General features: G+C 70.3%; 2 protein-coding genes across 2 annotated transcripts; both read right to left on the bottom strand.

The window, feature by feature from the left end:
* Positions 1-221: 221 nt before the first annotated feature.
* On the bottom strand, positions 222-6,653 carry GARIN5B (golgi associated RAB2 interactor family member 5B). Its single transcript, XM_036436429.1, has 10 exons — positions 6,504-6,653; positions 5,528-5,682; positions 3,969-4,227; positions 3,351-3,375; positions 2,930-3,146; positions 2,801-2,847; positions 2,591-2,703; positions 786-2,146; positions 377-495; positions 222-298 (listed from the first exon to the last, which is right to left on the bottom strand). Exons 1-10 carry the CDS (start codon positions 6,651-6,653, stop codon positions 222-224), a joined length of 2,523 nt encoding a protein of 840 aa, XP_036292322.1.
* Positions 6,654-8,883: 2,230 nt separating this feature from the next.
* Positions 8,884-11,941, bottom strand: IL11 (interleukin 11). The gene is made up of 5 exons (XM_036436415.2): positions 11,821-11,941; positions 10,737-10,909; positions 10,542-10,628; positions 10,066-10,227; positions 8,884-9,385 (listed from the first exon to the last, which is right to left on the bottom strand). Exons 1-5 carry the CDS (start codon positions 11,936-11,938, stop codon positions 9,215-9,217), a joined length of 711 nt encoding a protein of 236 aa, XP_036292308.2. The 5' UTR covers positions 11,939-11,941; the 3' UTR covers positions 8,884-9,214.
* Positions 11,942-18,943: the final 7,002 nt, after the last annotated feature.

Here is an 18,943-nt window from a genome sequence, read left to right as displayed (position 1 = left end):
ACACCCCCACCGGGGATGTGCCCGCAACCAAGGTACATGCCCTTGATCGGAATCGAACCCGGGACCCTTCAGTACGCAGGCTGACGCTCCATCCACTGAGCCAAACCGGATTCGGCTCGGACGCAGGCTTTTAATCTCCTTGAAGCTGGGCCACCCCTCGGGATGTCCCCCCGGCCCGCCCCCCGCCCCCCAATATATAAATGTATAAATAACTCTGTTCTCTACGGCAGCCCCGAGGCCCTCCGCTCGGCCTGGCCAGCCTCCGGATTCTTGGAGTCGAGCGCACTGCGCCTGGGGCCTGCCGGGAAGAGCCAAGCGCGCGGGTGGGTCCGGCGCCAAGGGGGGAAAGGCGGGTTTGGGGGTGTCGGGGGGCTACCTGGCCACACTCGATCACTCTGGACCACGTAGGGATTGAGTGGCATCTGGGATCCTGCGACGGGAGGCGCTGGGCTCAGTGCCTGCTGGGGAGAGGGCAGGAGGCACTCAGTAAGCACAGTGAATGGAGAACAGGCAGGCCTGAGCCGGAATCCGAGCTCCCACCGCCGCCCCGCGCCCCTCCCAGGTCTCTCCCCCAACCAAGGTACATGCCCTTGACCAGAATCGAACCCGGGACCCTTCAGTCTGCAGGCCGACGCTCTATCCATTGAGCCACACTGGTCAGGGCTGGGCGTCCTGTTTGCAAGGGATGCAGCGCGAGTCCCTGCCTCCCATGCGCCCTAAGCTTACCCATGTCACCTTGCTCAGAGTCCCCCCCTCCCCCCTCCCCGTCCTTCCTCCCCACATGCCTGGGCCAGGGCCTGAGGACCTGCGGGCTCTCCTTGCTCTGCCGCATCCAGCCGGCCACGCTCCCCATCTTCTCCAGTTCCAGGAGCTTGGGCACGCCCGTCTCCGGGGGCAGCCCCGCCTTGGCCACGGGGCCCTGGCCCGACCCCCCCTCCTGGGTCCCCACAGCGTCTCTGTTGAGCTTCAGGGGCGCCCTGGCCGCCTCCATCTGTGAGATGGGGGTCAGCACGGTGGGCGACGGCGGCACCAGGTCCTCCCACCTCGTCGCGGGCAGGGGGATGGGGGCCTCCGAGACTCTGTCCACCTTGGAGCTCCTGGGGGTGCTCGGGGCGCGGGGGTCCAGCGCGAAAGGGCCCCTCTGGGCCCAGGGCAGCTTCTCGGGCTCCGCCTCCGACGCCTGCGCCCTCCGCGTCTCCTCCACCCACAGACCCACGCCCCCCTCCACCCAGGAGCCCACCCGGGGCGCTGTCGGGGCTCCCCGAACACCCCCCGGGGATCCCTCCGCCATGGACACCCGTCTGCGGCCCAGGGACTCCGGGCCCCGGGCTGACCCCGCAGACACCTGGGACATCAACAGCCAGGACGGCAGCCCCATCGGTCTGGGCCCCGGGGCCCCGTCCACGGCCAGCTGCTGCGACCTCACCCACTCCCCCCGCTGCCCCGTGGCCTGGGACTGGAAGCCGGGCAGGTCCACCCGCCGCTCCTCCCTGCAGCTGCGGACCCGGTCCTCCACCTGCCCCCTGCCCCTCAGGCCGTCCAGGGCCCGCACCTCCGGGACCTCGGCCTCCTGCGCGCCCACCAGCATCAGGGGCTCCGTCTTCCCCGAGGGCTGGCTGCCCGCGGGCCCCGCGCCCGAGGCCGCGGAGTCCCAGGCCGTCCGGTAGCGGGTGCGGGGCGTCAGCGCCTGGGACGATGGGGTCGGCAGGGACAGGGGTTCCGGGCAGAGGACAGGAGCGGACGAGGTCTTCTGGGGAGCGGCGGGGACCCGTGGGGTCTGCGGAGGGGCTGGGGCCTTCCGGGGGGCGGAGGCCACAACCGGGGTCTTCTTCGCCGGGGCCTTCTGGGGGCGCTTGAGGGGGGCCCTCTGGGCGGGCGGGGGCCGCGGTGTCTGCACGGGGCGCGGGGGCCTGGGCTGGCCATCCTGCCTGGGGCCAGAGGCGGGGCCGGCAGGCGGGTAGGAGCCGGGCGGGTAGGCGGCAGGGCCGAGGGAGCAGGAGTCGGGATCTGCCAGGCCTCCCAGGGTCTCTTGCACGTACAGCTGCTTGTAGGAGACCAGCAGGGAGGCCTCAGGGCCGTGCGAGAGGCAGCATGGAGGGGCCTCAGCCAAACCGCCAGGCATGGCCGCCCTGTCCGCTGAGCATCCCTGGAGACAGAAGGAGGAGAGGGAGACGGGCTCAGGGCTGCAGCCGCTCAGACACAGACCAGGCCCCAGCCCCTCCTCCCTCAGACCCAGGAGCCCAGGAGTCCAGCCCCTCCTCCCTCACACCTAGGAGTCCAGCCCCTCCTCCCTCACACCCAGGAGTCCAGCCCTCATCCCTCACACCCAGGTCCCCAGCCCTCCTCCCTCAGACCCAGGCCCCCAGCCCCTCCTCCCTCACACCCAGGTCCCCAGCCCTCCTCCCTCACACCCAGGCCCCCAGCCCTCCTCCCTCACACCCAGGCCCCCAGCCCTCCTCCCTCACACCCAGGAGTCCAGCCCCTCCTCCCTCACACCCAGGCCCCCAGCCCCTCCTCCCTCAGACCCAGGCCCCCAGTCTCTCCTCCCTCAGATCTAAGAGTGGGGTCCTGGCCCCCCGTGAATAGGTGCCTGGGAGGAGGACAGCGATGGGCTGAAGGATCTGGAAAAGATGCTGAAGATGGTCCTGATGGTGACGCTGGGCCTCGCTGGGGCGGAGGGTTCCCGGCCGGTCAGTGGGGGCGCTGGGGGGGCGGGGAGGGCAGGGAGAGCAGCCTGAGCCCTGGGAAAGGACCGGAATTTCGGGGTGCATTCTCGGAGGCGAGGGGAGGAGGTGCTCACCAGAGGAGGGTGTGGTCTGAGAGCCGTGGCCGGGGTCCGGGTGGGACCTGCGGGCACAGGGGGTGGGACTCAGCGGCGTCCCCCTCCTCTCCACCCCCCCACCCCGTGGCCCCCGGACCCCAGGCCTACTTCTTCTCCCCGCCTCTCTTCCCCGAGCCCAGAGCCTCCAGCTGCGACCAGACCAGAGGCACCGAGTCGCCCACCGCCCGGGACCGGAATGGGCCCCGGCTGGGCGGGGCGGCCGCGGAGGGTTCGGGGCGCAGCGCCCCGCGGTCCGGCCCGGGCCTGCGCGCCTGGGCCTTCTGCTTCGGGGCCGCCAGCATCTTGCGGGGACCCGCGGCCGTGGCTGCGGAGAGACGGGAGGGAGGCCTGGGCCGGGGTGCCTGCTGCGGAGGGGCCGCGGGAGGGCTGGGCCAGGGCCCGGAGCGCAGGAACCCCCACCCCTCACCCCCAGACCTCCACCCCACCTCCCACCCACCCTCCGCCAGCCCCGCCGGGCGCGGGGAGGAGAAGGTGGATGCGGAAACCCGAGGGATGCAGCGCTGCTCACCGGAGCGTCTGCTGTGGGGCTGGTCCTGTGGGCCAAGGGGGGGGGGGCGCGGTCAGGGGGCCACCGATTCCTGGCTCCACAGCCCCTCAGTGCCGGGACTGAGCCTCCAGGCCCCCCCCTCCCTCAGACCCAGGAGCCCAGGCCCCCAGCCTCCTCCCTCAGACCCAGGAGCCCAGGCCCCCAGCCCTCCTCCCTCAGACCCAGGAGCCCAGGCCCCAGCCCTCCTCCCTCAGACCCAGGAGCCCAGGCCCCCAGCCCCCCCCCCCTCAGACCCAGGAGCCCAGGCCCCCAGCCCTCCTCCCTCAGACCCAGGAGCCCAGGCCCCCAGCCCTCCTCCCTCAGACCCAGGAGCCCAGGCCCCAGCCCTCCTCCCTCAGACCCAGGAGCCCAGGCCCCCAGCCCCTCCTCCCTCAGACCCAGGAGCCCAGGCCCCCAGCCCTCCTCCCTCAGACCCAGGAGCCCAGGCCCCCAGCCTCCTCCCTCAGACCCAGGAGCCCAGGCCCCCAGCCCTCCTTCCTCAGACCCAGGAGCCCAGGCCCCAGCCTCCTCCCTCAGACCCAGGAGCCCAGGCCCCCAGCCTCCTCCCTCAGACCCAGGAGCCCAGGCCCCCAGCCCCACCTGGAGCTGCCAGGTGGAGGCGGGCGGGGTGGCCTGGGCCAGCTCGGAGGGCGGGGTGCTCAGGGCCCCGGGCGCCCCGGGGGCGGGGGCCTCCCGCAGCAGGCTGATGAGGCGCACCCAGCGGCGGAACAGGAAGGCCTTCTCCCGGTCGGGGGCGTTCAGCTCCAGGTAGTAGTAGCGGCCGGTGAGCAGGCACAGCTTCAGGCAGCGGGCCGGCTGGTTGTGCACGTACAGGCGGACCAGGGCCAGCGGGATCATCCTGGGGCGGGAGAGGGGAGGGGGGGCAGGAGAGAGGAGGTGGGGGCAGGAGAGGGGAGGTGGGGGCAGGAGAGCAGGGAGGGGGGGCAGGAGAGGGGAGGGGGGGCAGAGAGGAGGGGGGGAGAGAGAGGAGAGGGTGGGCAGGAGGAGGAGGTGGGGGGGGAGGTGGGAGGAGTGAGGAGAGAGGGAGGGGGGCAGGGAGGTGGGAGGGTGAGGGGGAGGAGGTCGAGGAGGAGATGGAGGGAGGTCCAGGGGAAGGGGGAGGAGGTGTCAAGTGGAAGGGGGAGGAGGCAGAGGGTAGCGGGAGGAGGTAGAGGGGGGGGGAGGAGGCAGGAGTGGGAGCGGGAGGAGGGTGGGGGGAGCAGGGGAGAGGTAGGAGGGTGGATGGATGAGAGGAGGTGGGGGAGGAGAGGGGAGTCCCTGTGGGGGGTCTTCAGGAGAAGGAGGGTGGGGAATACGAGGGGAGGGGGGCAGGAGGGTGAGGGAGAGGGGGGCAGGAGAGGGGAGGTGGGGGCAGGAGAGGGGAGGGGGGGCAGGAGAGGGGAGGTGGGGGCAGGAGAGGGGAGGTGGGGGCAGGAGAGGGGAGGGGGGGGCAGGAGAGGGGAGGGGGGGGCAGGGCGAGTGGCGGTGGGGGGCAGGAGAGGGGACGGGGGCGTGCAGGAGGCAGGAGAGGGGAGGTGGGGGGGCAGGAGGTGGGGGAAGGAGAGGAAGGTGGGGCAGGAGAGGGGAGGGGGAGGCGAGGGGTGGTGGGAGGGTTAGGTGAGGGTGAGGGGAGGCAAAGAGGGGAGGGGGGGGGTTGGGAGGAGTCAGAGGGGAGGGGAGGAGGTTGAGGGGAGGGGGAGGAGGCTAGAGGGGAGGGGGGAGGGAAGGTGGAAGGGGGAGGGGAGGAGGAGGGAGGTGGGAGGGGGAGAGAGGGGGTGGGTGGGGGTCAAGTGGAAGGGGGAGGAGGCTGGAGGGGAGCATGGGGGGAGGTCAGGGGGTGAAGGGGAGGCGAGTGGTTGAGGGGGGGAGGAGGTAGAGGGGAGGGGAGGAGAGGCCAAGCGGAAGGGGGAAGGAGTGCGAGGGGAGGGGGAGGAAGGTTAGAGGGGAGGGGTGAGGACCGAGGGGAGGGGAGGAGGTAGAGGGAGAGATGGAGGAGGTCCAGGGGAAGGGGGAGGAGGTCAAGGGGAAGGGGAGGAGGCAGAGGGGAGCGGGAGGAGGTAGAGGGGAAGGGGAGCAGGAGAAGGGGTAAGGGGAGAAAGGAGAGGAGAGGAGAAGGGAGGTGGGGAGGGGGAGGTCTGGCAGGGCTGGGCCGGGGGCACCTGGACAGAAGGAGGTGGGGGCAGTCCCTGTCCTCCGAGGGCCGGGCGATGAGCAGGAGGTCGGGCAGCGGGGCGCTGGGCAGGGAGGCGGCCACGCCCATGGTCAGGTGGTTGCTGCTGTGGTGCACGTACACCGGGGCCCCTCTGCTGGTGACCTGGGGGCCGGGGCGGGGGCTGGGGCCGGTCCTCCCTGCGCCCCCCCCCCCCGGGCACCCCCAGACCAGCTGCCCCGGCCCCCCAGCCCAGGGGCCCTGCCCCCCAGACCAGCTGCCCCGGCCCCCCAGCCCAGGGGCCCTGCCCCCCAGACCAGCTGCCCCGGCCCCCCAGCCCAGGGGCCCTGCCCCCCAGCCCAGCTGCCCCGGACCCCAGCCCAGGGGCCCTGCCCCCCAGACCAGCTGCCCCGGCCCCCCCAGCCCAGGGGCCCCTGCCCCCAGCCCAGCTGCCCCGGCCCCCCCAGCCCAGGGGCCCTGCCCCCCAGCCCAGCTGCCCCGGCCCCCCAGCCCAGGGGCCCTGCCCCCCAGACCAGCTGCCCCGGCCCCCCAGCCCAGGGGCCCTGCCCCCCAGACCAGCTTGCCCCGGCCCCCCCCCAGCCCAGGGGCCCTGCCCCCAGCCCAGCTGCCCCGGCCCCCCAGCCCAGGGGCCCTGCCCCCCAGCCCAGCTGCCCCGGCCCCCCAGCCCAGGGGCCCTGCCTCCCAGACCAGCTGCCCGGCCCCCCCAGCCAGGGGCCCTGCACCCCCAGCCCAGGGTCCCGGCCCCCCAGCCCAGGGGCCCTGCCCCCCAGACCAGCTGCCCCGGCCCCCCCAGCCCAGGGGCCCTGCCCCCCAGACCAGCTGCCCCGGCCCCCCCAGCCCAGGGGCCCTGCCCCCCAGACCAGCTGCCCCGGCCCCCCAGCCCAGGGGCCCTGACCCCCAGCCCAGGGCCCCGGCCCCCCAGCCCAGGGGCCCCGACCCCCCACCCCCGGCCCAGGGGCTGGGACCTGGACAAAGTCACTCTCGAACATGGGCAGCGGGCGGAGGGGCGGGTAGTCGCCCTGGCGCAGGGTCCTCTGCAGCTGGCCCAGGATGGGGACCCACATCGGGGGGCCCGGCGGGGGCTCCACACGCCACAGGTTCCAGAGCCTGTTCATGGCGGCCGCAGAGAGGGGGCGCAGAGGGAGGGGCTGCCTTGGCCCTCGGGGCGCCCCGCCTGGCCGGGGGAGGAGCCTTCCCTGGAGGCCCTTTGTGACCTCATCGGACCCTCTGAGGCCTCTTCCTGGACATCTCCCCGGCCACGCCCACGGCCACGGCCACGGCCACGGCCACGGCCACGGCCACGGCCACGGCCACGGCTCCTCTGGTCCGCCTGTACATGCAGACTGGGTCTGAGGGCGGGGAGGTGGGGTGCACCCCGAGACCCTGCCCAGACGCCACCTGGACACAAGATAGGAACCCCCAGGAGGGCCTGTCTGTGATGTTGCAAACAGATAGTTAAGCAAAGAGCTTCTTTAAGAAAAAAATATATATATATATATATATATATATTTATATTTGCATTGATGTCAGAGAGGAAGGAAGAGGGAGAGCGAGAAACATCCATGATGAGGGAGAATCTTGGACCGGCTGCCTCCTGCACGCCCCCCACGGGGGATGGACTGCAACCCGGGGAGGCCTGAGCCCTGACGAGGTGGGAGGAATGGAACTGTGACCTCCTGGTTCATAGGCTGATGCCCAACCACTGAGCCACACCGGCCACGGCCAACCAAGGGGTTTCTGGCTCATAAGAGGGGAGTCGGGCTCACCACGGACCCTGCTCTGGACGCTGTGAGACCCGGCTGCCCACAGAGCCTCGGTCTCCCCATCGGGAATGCACTGCGTCTGTGGTCACGGTTGCGGTCTGTGGACTTACTAGTGGCCCGGTGCACGAAATCCGTGCACATGAAAAGGGGACTGATTAGAGGAAATAATTTAACGTTGCTATTTGCCCTTTCTCTATAATAGAAGTGTCGGAGATGAAAGAAAATTAGTAAAATGTATATGAAAACCTTCCTCCTGTCAGAGTCCGGGGCTCACCATGGGACTGAGAATCAAGTCTCTGCCCACCCACGTGCACCTCAAAATTGCATGATACTCAGACCCAGCTGGCCCCCCTGAATTGGGCTAGATCCAGACCCAGCCAGTCCCACCCTTGTCAAGCCCTGCTGGGCAGGGGGCATAGTCTCAGATCCCCTGGCCCAGCACTAGGATAGGGGGGCATGGGGGTCCCTCAGCCCAGACTGGGGTGGGGGGTGCTCCTTGAGGTCCCCCGTCCAGCCCTGCTGGGTGGGGGGCGCGGCCTGAGGTCCCCCATCCTGGTGCCGGGATGCGGGTGTGGCCTGATGTCCCCTGTCAAGCCCCACCTGGTGGGGGGCACGGCCCCAGGTCCCCTGGCTTGGTGCTGGGGCTCTGGTGCAGCCTGAAGTCCCCAGCCTGACACAGGGCAGGGGACGAGGCCTGAAGTCCCCGGTCAAGCCCCATGGGGGCGGGGGAGGGCGTAGCCTCAGGTCCCTGCTGATTGCTCGTTGAGGCTCCTTATGGGAACCTGGCCTCAGCTGTGGGTGCAGCTGTCTTTGTGACGGAGTGATGGTCAATTTGCATATTCCCTCTTAGGATAAGGAAAGGAACCCGCCCTTTGCCATGAGCCAGAGCTGTGGCAGAACTGCCGTGGTCTCTCTAGCTGCATGACCTTGAGCCACAGGCACCCCAGCCTCAACTTCCCTCCCCTGTAAAATGGGTGTATCAGGACCCTGGGGGGGTCAGAGTCAAACCCTGCCCCCGAGGCCCAGCCCCGAGCTGGGGATCCTACTGGGGATCCAGCCCCCAACCTGGGAACTGAACCAGGACCCTTCAGTCTGCAGGCCGACGCTCTATCCACTGAGCCACACCAGCTGGGGCAGTTTTTGTTGATTTTAGAGAGGAAGGGAGAGGGAGAGAGGGAGGGAAACATCGATTGGCTGCCTCCTGCACGGCCCCCACTGGGGATCAAGCCCACAACCCGGGCCTGGGCCCTGACCCGGAATCAACCAGCGCCCTTTGTGTGCACAGGGACCATGCTCAACCAACTGAGCCCCCGCCCCCGGCCAGGGTCTCCCATTACCCTGCCCCTCAGGGTTCAGGGTCGCGGATGGTCTCCCCTCCCAGGCCTTGACCTTGGCCTTGTCCACTCAGGGTCCCTCCCTCTCCCCCGCCTCCCGGGGCCCCGGCGTCCACCCCATAGAAACAGCCTCCGAGCGGATGTGTGTGACAGGTTTAATTCCTCCTCCAGCTCACAACGGCGTCTCACGCGTTCGTACAAAAATCCAGGCCTGCCTCCCCCTTCCCTCCCTCCCTCCCCACCCCGTCGCAAAAAGGAATAGTTTATTAATAATAAATAACATATGCCCCTCTCAGGCCCCAGAGGAGTGGGGGGCCAGACGGAGGGACCCAAGAATGGGGACCCGGAGCCCCTTCCGCTGGGGACCCCCTGAGTCCACCTGCGTCCCGCCCACCCCCCCAAAATAAATAAGTATAAATAAGGCACAGGTGTCCCCTGGAGGGACTGTCTCTAAATTGGGGGTACAGGGGGGAGGAGACCTCTGGCTGCCACGCCCCCAGTCCCGAAATAAATAAAATAAATAAGGTCTGGCGGTGAAGGGCGCGGTGGGGTCAGGGGTCAGGGGGCGGGGTCAGCGGGTCACAGCCTCGTCTTGAGCAGCAGCAGGCCCCGCACGGCCCAGTCCAGCGTCAGGTGCAGGCCCCCCAGGATGGCGTGGGCCGCCCGGATGCTTCCCCAGGCTGAGGCCGGCGGGGCCAGGGGGGGCGCCGGCGGGTCTGGGGGCGCCGGGGGCAGGGCCAGGCGGGCCATCTGTTGGGAGAGGACGGAGGGTTAGCCACAGGCCTGGGGTGCAGCAGGGGAGGGGGGACGGCGAGGGGTGCTTGCAGATTGGGGGTCCAGGCTGCGCATTTGCGGAGCGTCTCTATCTTCGGGGCAGCGTCTATTTTTTCTGGGATTTTTAAAAAATTGATTTTTTTGCAGAGAGGAAGAGAGAGGGATAGAGAGTTAGAAAGATCGATGAGAGGGAATCATCAATCAGCTGCCTCCTGCACACCCCCCACTGGGGATGTGCCCGCAACCAAGGTCCATGCCCTTGACCGGAATCGAACCTGGGACCCTTCAGTCCGCAGGCCGACGCTCTATCCACTGAGCCACACCGGCCAGGGCGAGGCCTGGGGGTCTCACAGTCTCCCACCTCAGAGTCCAGCTGCAAAGGCAGCCGGCGCCTCTCGCCCGGGGGCCTGGGAATCTCGGGGGGCTGGGGGCTCCGTTTCTGGGGTTCAGAATCTGGAATGCACTGTCTTGGGCCGGGGTCTCCCCCCTGGGCCTCCATCACCTCTGGGGTCCCCAGTTCCCCGCTCTCTGTTGGGGGTGAGCCTAAGCGTTTCCAGGCAGGATGGGGGAGTCTGGGCCTGCGGGGGGTGGGGGGTCTCAGGCCCCAGGGTCTTGGGGGGCTGCAGGGTGAGGGCCGCGGAGCAGGGGCGCCCTACCAGGAGCTGCAGCCTCCGCAGCAGCCGGTCCAGGCGGGTCTGCAGGGCCCCCAGCTCCGGCTCCAGGGTGCGCAGGGCCGGGCCGCCCGCCCGGCGCAGCCACTGCACGTGCCTCAGGTAGGACAGCAGGTCGGCCCGCAGCCGCGTCAGCACGCCGGGGAGCTGGGGGACAGGGGTGCGGGGTCAGGGGTCAGGAGAGCGGGGTCAGGGGTCAGGTCGGCCCGCAGCCGCGTCAGCACGCCGGGGAGCTGGGGGACAGGGGTGCGGGGTCAGGGGTCAGGAGCGCCCGGGGGCCCATGCCCCCCCATTCCCCGGGGAGAGATGGGGAAGCAGGGGGAGGGGGACGGGGCTACGGAGGGAGCCAGGGGGTTGGGCTTGGGGAAATGATGGCTGGGGGGAGGGTGGAGATGGAGAGAGACAGACAGACAGACAGACAGAGATGGAGACACGGGGTCCTCCCTCTCCCCGGCCGCTACCTGCAGGGCTCCCAGCGCGCCTGCGCTCATGGCCAAGGTGGGCAGAGAGTCCAGGTTGTGGTCTCCGTCGGCTGGGAATTTGTCTCTCTGGTCATGGAGGGGGGAAAGGCTATAAGGGGGCGCCCCTGCCCGGCCCTGGGGGTCCCCGCACCCCCTCCCCGGTCCGCGCCCCCTGACCCCCGGTCTGGCTCCTACCAGCTGCGCGGCCAGCTGCCGGGTGTCGGCCAGCAGGGAGCGCGTCAGCAGGACGGCGCCGTCCAGCTCGGCGCGGGGGTCCGGGGAGGCCCGCGGGGGCCCGGGCGGCGGCCCCGGCGCGGCGGCGCGGTCCGGCCAGAGGCTCAGCGCGGCCAGGACCAGGCAGCACACACCTGCGGGCGGGGGGCGGGGGTCAGGCCGGAGGAGGGAGGGGGGGGACTGGGGTTGGAGAGGGTTGGGGGCGCGGAGGGCGCGGGGCCGGCGCCGCGGGCGGGCGGGTTCCCGCTGCTCCCTCTCCCGCCCCGGCTCCGGCTGCCCCGCCCGTCGGAGCAGACGCGGCCCCGGGCGGGGAGACGGGCCGGGCGTCTCCCGTCCGCCCCCGGACGCCGGAATCTGGGCCCCGGGGCGGGGCGTGAGGGGGCGGCACAGGCCAGGACCTGCCCCCTCCCGGGCCCGGACCCGGCGCCCTGAGCGCCGCGGAGGGAGCTCCGCGCGGGCCGGGGCGCGGGCCCCCCTCCTCCCCGGGAGACGCCCCCTCCCCCGGGGCCGGCGCGGCCGGGATGCCCGCTCACCTGGGCGGGACCCCCCCCCGGGCCCACCCCCCGCTCCCGCAGCCAATCAGCGCCCCCCGGCCGCCCGGTCCCGCCGCACACCCCCAGCCCGCCCCCGGCGCTCCGCCGCCCTCCGTCCGTCCGTCCATCCATCCGGCTCCGGCTTCTGTCTGCACCCCTGCCTCTGTCGTCGTCGTCCTCCTCGTCCTCCTCCTCCTCCTGGCTCTCACCTCCTCTCCTCGGGGCCTCTGCCTCAGTTTCCCCGGGAGTCCTGGGCCCTCGGGGGTCCCCTCCCTGCATGGGTCCGTCCGTGCGTCTCCAGGTCTCCGCGCCTCGGGGCGTCCGTCTGTCCATCCCTCCTCCCTCCGCCCGTCCCGGCCGGAGCCTCCGTCCTCCCCGCTCTCTCCGCTCCCGCCCCGTCCCATCCCATCCCGCTGCCTGTCTGTCTGTCTGTGGGTCTGTCTGCTCCGCACCCTCCCGTCGGCGGTCCCTCCCTCCCCTCCGCTCCTCCCCGTCCGCTTGAACAGACTCACTGTTCATGTCCCCGCCGGGTCGGGGCTGCCCAGGGCAGAGGGAAGGAGCCGGGGCCTCGAACCCGCGCCTGTCCGCTGCCGGGCCCGGGGTCAGTGGCCGGGCCGGGCCGGGCGGCATGTGCGGCGCTGGCAGCGGCGCCCAGGGGGTTATATAGGGGCCCGCGGCGGCGGGCGCGGGGGGCAGGCGGCAGGGGAGGCGGCCTGACACATCCTGACTCACCTCCCGCCGCCTTTTCCATTCCGCCGGGGCCGCGCGCCGCCGCCGCTCCGAGGAGGCCCGGGCCGAAAAGTTGGAAAAGTTGAAAGGGAAAGGAGGGGGGGGTCGGAGAGGGGCTGGTGAGGTCATTGGCGCCCCTCCCTCCCGCCCTCCGCGCCCAGGCCGCGCCGCCCGCGGGGCAGACACACGAGGCGCAGGAGCTGGGGGGCCGCTGCAGGCAGGCGGGGTGGGGGGTCCCCGCTAGCTAGACCCCCGACAGGCAGAGAGATGGGGAGGCTGCGGGGAGGGGGGACGGGGCTACCGAGGGGCCAGGGGGGCGGGCCTGGGGAAATGATGGCTGGGGGTGGGGGATGGAGAGAGACAGACAGACTGACAGAGATGGAGACACGGGACCCAGGACTCCAAGGGGCTGGGACGGAGACAGAGACAGACAGACAGACAGAGACAGGGAGAGATGGAGACACGGGGACCCAGGCAAGCACCCAGGAGCCACAGCGGACAGAGGGGGTCACTGGGGCGATGCAGAGTCTGAGAGAGACAGAGAGAGAGAGGGAGAGAGAGAGAGAGAGAGAGAGAGAGAGAGACAGAGAGACAGAGAGAGACAGAGAGAGAGAGAGAGAGAGAGAGAGAGACAGAGAGAGAGAGAGAGAGAGAGAGAGAGACAGAGAGAGACAGAGAGACAGAGAGAGACAGAGAGAGACAGAGAGAGAGAGAGAGAGAGAGAGGGAGGGAATCCAGGGGTGCAGGCAGAGAGGACCAGGGCCGCCCGCAGTCAGGGACGAGGGGAAGGGTGGCCAGCGGGGACAGGGAGGGTGAGCGAGAACCTGAAGGCAGCAGCAGTGGGACCTCGGGCGCCTGGCTTCCCCGCTCAGTGCCTCAGTTTCCCTGTGCAGCAGGGGAGGGCCCTGTACCCCCTGCGCCCCCCCCCACCCACGCCTCCATGTGCACAGAAGTGAATTCGCTCATGTCACGCACACACGCTCAGATCACCTCTGCCGAGGGTGGGTGGGTTTTTATTCACACATTGCGGGGGGGGGCGGGGGGAGGACAAGATGGGGCGACTGGGAGGCCCGGATGTGGCCCGTGGGGAGCGAGGTGGAGGGAGGGGGTGCCCCCGGCTGCAGGGGGAGCTGGGAGCAGGATGGCAGGGAGGCGCCTGCAGGGAGGACCCCGCAGCTGGGGCTCAGGGGAGGAGGCGGGTCCGGGGCAGATGCTGACAGGCAGGCGGGCGGGCGGGAGCCCCAGGGGTGCGGGCAGAGGTGGCCCTGGGTCCCGGGCAGAGCCAGCGAGGGACCCAGATAGAAGCCAGGTCCCGGAGCACCCCACCTGCAGGGGGAGGGGGGAGGGGGGCGGCGACAGAGAGGCGGGAGGGGAAGACCAGGTGATGAGTCCTCAGTGCAAAGGGCCCGGCCGCCCCCCTGGGCCCCAGCCTGGGCCCGGCCGGCGGGGGGCTCGCGTGATGGCAGCTGGAGTCATCCCACCGCTGGGGGGCAGCGCCTCCGTCCCCGGGGAGGTGAGGTCACAGCGCCCCCCGGTGGGGTGACCTCATCGCCGCAGGTAGGCAGGCTTGCTCTGCTCTTTGTGGGTCCGCCATGCCCCCCCCCCCCCGGGGCCTCCCAGCCCCTGACCACCAGGTTTCCACCCCTCAGGGGGCCTACTTCCGGCTGAGTCAGCGTGGGGGGCCCCGGCTGCGTCAGTGAGGGGAGAACTGACGTAGGCCCCCCCAGACGGGGGGGCAGCCAAGGTGACTCAGGCCACCAGCCTGGGGGGTGGACGGGCCTGAGGGGATGGGGACTGGGCCTGGGGCCAGCGTGCCAGCAACAATAGGGACCGGGTCCCCCCAGCAGCCTCCTGCCCCACAGAGACCCGGGGGGGACAGCCCCAGACCCCCCGAATCAACCCAGGAGCCCAGCCCCAGCCTCCGCCCTCAGACCCAGGAGCCAGGCCCCCAGCCTCCTCCCTCAGACCCCGGAGCCAGAACCCAGCCTCCTCCCTCAGACCCAGGCCCCCAGCCTCCTCCCTTAGACCCAGGAGCCAGGCCCCCAGCCTCCTCCCTCAGACCCCGGAGCCAGGCCCCCAGCCTCCTCCCTCAGACCCAGGAGCCAGGCCCCCAGCTTCTTCCCTCAGACCCAGGAGCCAGGCCCCCAGCCTCCTCCCTCAGACCCAGGAGCCCAGGCCCCCAGCCCTCCTCCCTCAGACCCAGGAGCCAGGCCCCCAGCCTCCTCCCTCAGACCCAGGAGCCAGGCCCCCAGCTTCTTCCCTCAGACCCAGGAGCCAGGCCCCCAGCTTCTTCCCTCAGACCCAGGAGCCCAGGCCCCCAGCCCTCCTCCCTCAGACCCAGGAGTCCAGGCCCTCAGCCCCCCTCCTACCTCAGACCCAGGAGTCCAGGCCCCCAGCCCCTCCTCCCTCAGACCCAGGCCCCCAGCCCTCCTCCCTCAGACCCAGGAGCCCAGGCCCCCAGCCCCTCCTCCCTCAGACCCAGGAGCCCAGGCCCCCAGCCCCTCCTCCCTCAGTCCCAGGTGTCAGGAGCCCAGGCCCTAAACCCTAGTGTCCAGAGGGCGGAGGAAGGTGCTACCGCAGGGCAGTCTGGGGGATGCTCTGTTGGGGGTGGGGGCTGCAGGCTGGGCAGGTCAGTGGTCCCTGGATGGAGACCGGTTTCCCCATCCGCCTAAACCCGCACCCTGGGCTGAGGGTTCATCTCCCAGGAGCCGCAGGAGGCAGAGGGAGAAGGGGGCGGGGAGGGGGGGTACAGAAGAGGCGTGCCTCAGTGGTTGAGCTTTGACCTATGAACCAGGAGGTCACAGTTCAATTCCTGGTCAGGGTACATGCCCGGGTTGCATGCTGGATCCCCAGGAGATGGGCATGCAGGAGGCAGACGGTCAGTGTTTCTCTCTCATCATTGATGTTTCTCTCTCCCTCTCCCTTCCTCTCTGAAATCAATAAAGATATATTAAAAAAAAAAATGCACAGCCCAGCTGGGTGGCTCAGCAGTTGAGCTTTAACCCCGGAACCAAGAGGTGGATGGTTGGATTCCTGGTCAGGGCACAGGCTGGGGTGGCCAGCTCGATCGCCAAGAGGGGGTGTGCTGGAGGCAGCCGATCACTGATGCTCCCCTCTCACTCACATTTCCCTCCTTCCTCTCTGAAAGTCAATAAAAAACACTGCGCGTTCACTCACACACACACACACACACACACACACACACACACACACGGAAAGGAGGGCAAGAAAGAGAGGCAGCCCTGGCCGTGTGGCTCAGTGGGTAGAGCGTCTGCCTGCGGACTGAAAGGTCCCAGGTTCCATTCCGGCCAAGGGTATATTCTGGGTTGAGGGCTCAATCCCAAGTGGGGGTGTGCCAGAGGCAGCCGGTCAGTGATTCTCTCTCATTACTGATGTTTCTATCTCTCCCTCCCTCTCCCTTCTCTCTGAGACCAATAGAAATATTTATGTATTTATTTTTAAAATGGATTTTATTGAGTTTTCACAAAGAGGAAGGGAGACGGATAGGGAGTTAGAAACATCGATCAGCGGCCTCCTGCACACCCCACACTGGGGATGTGCCTGCAGCCAAGGTCCATGCCCTTGACCGGAATCGAACCCGGGACCCTCGAGTCCACAGGCCGAAGCTCTATCCACTGAGCCACACCAGTTAGGATATCAATAAAAAAATTTTTTTTTTTTTTTTTAAAGGAGAGGCAGGACTGGGAAGTCCCAGGCAGAAGTGGAGACGGAGCCCTGGGTGAGGACCAGACGGATGCCACCCCAAGGAGACTGCACCCGCAGAGGCCAGCCTGGAGGCTGGGGGCCACGGGGCTGAGGCCCTGATGGGGGTCAGGGCGCCCTCCGGAGGGTGCCGGGGGTCCCTGCTCCTGTGCCGGCCCCCAGGCCCCGGGCCAGGCCGGGCTGACAGGCGTGTGAGGTCAGCAGGTCCGAGGCTGTGTGTGTGAGTGTGTGTGTCCGTCTGTCTGTCCCTGGGGGGTCCTGTCTGGCCTCTGGGGGGTGACGGGGCAGGCGGGCCGCAGAGGCAGCCCAAACCTGTCATTAGCGGTGAGGGCCGTGGAGCGGCCCCCCCAGTCCCCGGCCGCGGCCGGCCGGCAGCCCCGCCCCCACCCCCTCCTTGATCCCTGAGGAATCCCGGGAATTGGAAGCGGGTCCGGATGATGTTGACACAGGAAATGGTCAGCAGCTGCCCGGCCTCGGCCCCGCAACCCCTCTGACCCCCACCCCCGGCCCCCCGCGGAGCCCCCTCTGACCTGTGTCATCTCTGACGGAGGCACCGGGCCCACTCAGCTCCCCCAGGATGTTCACAGAGCCGGCCAGTCAGCCTGGGGCTTCCCCAGACAGGCCGGGCTCTGGGAGTGACCCTCCGACCACTCCCGGCCTCCTCCCCCAGACCCAGGCCCCCAGCCCTCCTCCCCCAGACCCACTCCCGGCCTCCTCCCCCAGACCCACTCCCGGCCTCCTCCCTCTGACCCAGGAGCCCAGGCCCCCAGCCCTCCTCCCCCAGACCCACTCCCGCCTCCCCTCCCCCAGACCCAGGCCCCCAGCCCACCTCCTCCAGACCCAGGCCCCCAGCCCTCCTCCCTCAGACACACTCCCGGACCCCCTCCCTCCGACCCAGGGGTCCAGGCCCCCAGCCCTCCTCCCTCAGACCCAGGAGCCAGGCCCCCAGCCCTCCTCCTCCCTCAGACCCAGAAGCCCAGGCCCCTCCTCCTCCCTCAGACCCAGGGGTCCAGGCCCCAGCCCTCCTCCCTCAGACCCAGGGGTCCAGGCCCCCAGCCCCTCCTCCCTCAGACCCAGGAGCCCAGTCCCCCAGCCCCTCCTCCCTCAGACTCAGGAGCCCAGGCCCCTCCTCCTCCCTCAGACCCAGGAGCCCAGTCCCCTCCTCCTCCCTCAGACCCAGGGGTCCAGGCCCCCAGCTTCCTCCTCCCTCAGACCCAGGAGCCCAGGCCCCCAGCCCTCCTCCCTCAGACCCAGGGGTCCAGGCCCCCAGCCCTCCTCCCTCAGACCCAGGAGCCCAGGCTCCCAGCCCTCCTCCCTCAGACCCAGGAGCCCAGGCCCCTCCTCCTCCCTCAGACCCAGGGGTCCAGGCCCCCAGCCCTCCTCCCTCAGACCCAGGAGCCCAGGCCCCTCCTCCTCCCTCAGACCCAGGGGTCCAGGCCCCCAGCCCTCCTCCCTCAAACCCAGGAGCCCAGGCCCCTCCTCCTCCCTCAGACCCAGGGGTCCAGGCCCCCAGCCCCCTCCCTCAGAGCAGGGGTCCAGGCCCCCAGCCTCCTCCCTCAGACCCAGGAGCCCAGACCCCAGCCCTCCTCCCTCAGACCCAGGAGCCCAGACCCCAGCCCTCCTCCCTCAGACCCAGGGGTCCAGGCCCCCAGCCCCTCCTCCCTCAGACCCAGGAGCCCAGGCCCCAGCCCCTCCTCCCTCAGACCCAGGAGCCCAGGCCCCCAGCCCCTCCTCCCTCAGACCCAGGAGCCCAGGCCCCCAGCCCTCCTCCCTCAGACCCAGGGGTCCAGGCCCCCAGCCCTCCTCCCTCAGACCCAGGGGTCCAGGCCCCAGCCTCCTCCCTCAGACCCAGGAGCCCAGGCCCCTCCTCCTCCCTCAGACCCAGGGGTCCAGGCCCCCAGCCCCTCCTCCCTCAGACCCAGGAGCCCAGGCCCCTCCTCCTCCCTCAGACCCAGGGGTCCAGGCCCCAGCCCCTCCTCCCTCAGACCCAGGAGCCCAGGCCCCTCCTCCTCCCTCAGACCCAGGGGTCCAGGCCCCAGCCCCTCCTCCCTCAGACCCAGGAGCCCAGGCCCCTCCTCCTCCCTCAGACCCAGGGGTCCAGGCCCCAGCCCCTCCTCCCTCAGACCCAGGAGCCCAGGCCCCCAGCCCCTCCTCCCTCAGACCCAGGAGCCCAGGCCCCCAGCCCTCCTCCCTCAGACCCAGGGGTCCAGGCCCCCAGCCCTCCTCCCTCAGACCCAGGGGTCCAGGCCCCAGCCTCCTCCCTCAGACCCAGGAGCCCAGGCCCCTCCTCCTCCCTCAGACCCAGGGGTCCAGGCCCCCAGCCCCTCCTCCCTCAGACCCAGGAGCCCAGGCCCCTCCTCCTCCCTCAGACCCAGGGGTCCAGGCCCCAGCCCCTCCTCCCTCAGACCCAGGAGCCCAGGCCCCTCCTCCTCCCTCAGACCCAGGGGTCCAGGCCCCAGCCCCTCCTCCCTCAGACCCAGGAGCCCAGGCCCCTCCTCCTCCCTCAGACCCAGGGGTCCAGGCCCCAGCCCCTCCTCCCTCAGACCCAGGAGCCCAGGCCCCTCCTCCTCCCTCAGACCCAGGGGTCCAGGCCCCCAGCCCCTCCTCCCTCAGACCCAGGAGCCCAGGCCCCTCCTCCTCCCTCAGACCCAGGGGTCCAGGCCCCAGCCCCTCCTCCCTCAGACCCAGGAGCCCAGGCCCCTCCTCCTCCCTCAGACCCAGGGGTCCAGGCCCCAGCCCCTCCTCCCTCAGACCCAGGAGCCCAGGCCCCTCCTCCTCCGTCAGACCCAGGGGTCCAGGCCCCCAGCCTCCTCCCTCAGACCCAGGGGTCCAGGCCCCAGCTTGCTGGGCGGCCTCAGCGTACTGACCCCTGGCTCTGTGGTGAGGGCTCTGGGCCCAGTCCTTGGAAGGAAGCCCCTGTGGGTCAGGAGGAGGCTGACACCCCAACCACCCGCTCTCCCCCGGCACCCAGACCTGGGAGTCCCGCCCACCCCAGAGGCCCTTCCACCTGCTCCTCAGCAAGCAGCCACTGTGACACCCCTTCCTGCCCTCCCGGGGCCCAGGGGCCCCCTGGCAACAGAACTTGGAACCCGGGCGCCGGGCGGGCAGGCAGGCGGGCCCCGCTGTTGCTGGGGGATGGCCCTCGGGGTCTCTGCCAGAGGCCCCAGGCGTCCGGGGAGGAGA

This window comes from Pipistrellus kuhlii, unplaced genomic scaffold (assembly GCF_014108245.1).
Source record: "Pipistrellus kuhlii isolate mPipKuh1 unplaced genomic scaffold, mPipKuh1.p scaffold_m20_p_136, whole genome shotgun sequence".
Taxonomy (NCBI): domain Eukaryota; kingdom Metazoa; phylum Chordata; class Mammalia; order Chiroptera; family Vespertilionidae; genus Pipistrellus; species Pipistrellus kuhlii.
This window is presented reverse-complemented; position numbering and strand designations above follow the sequence as displayed.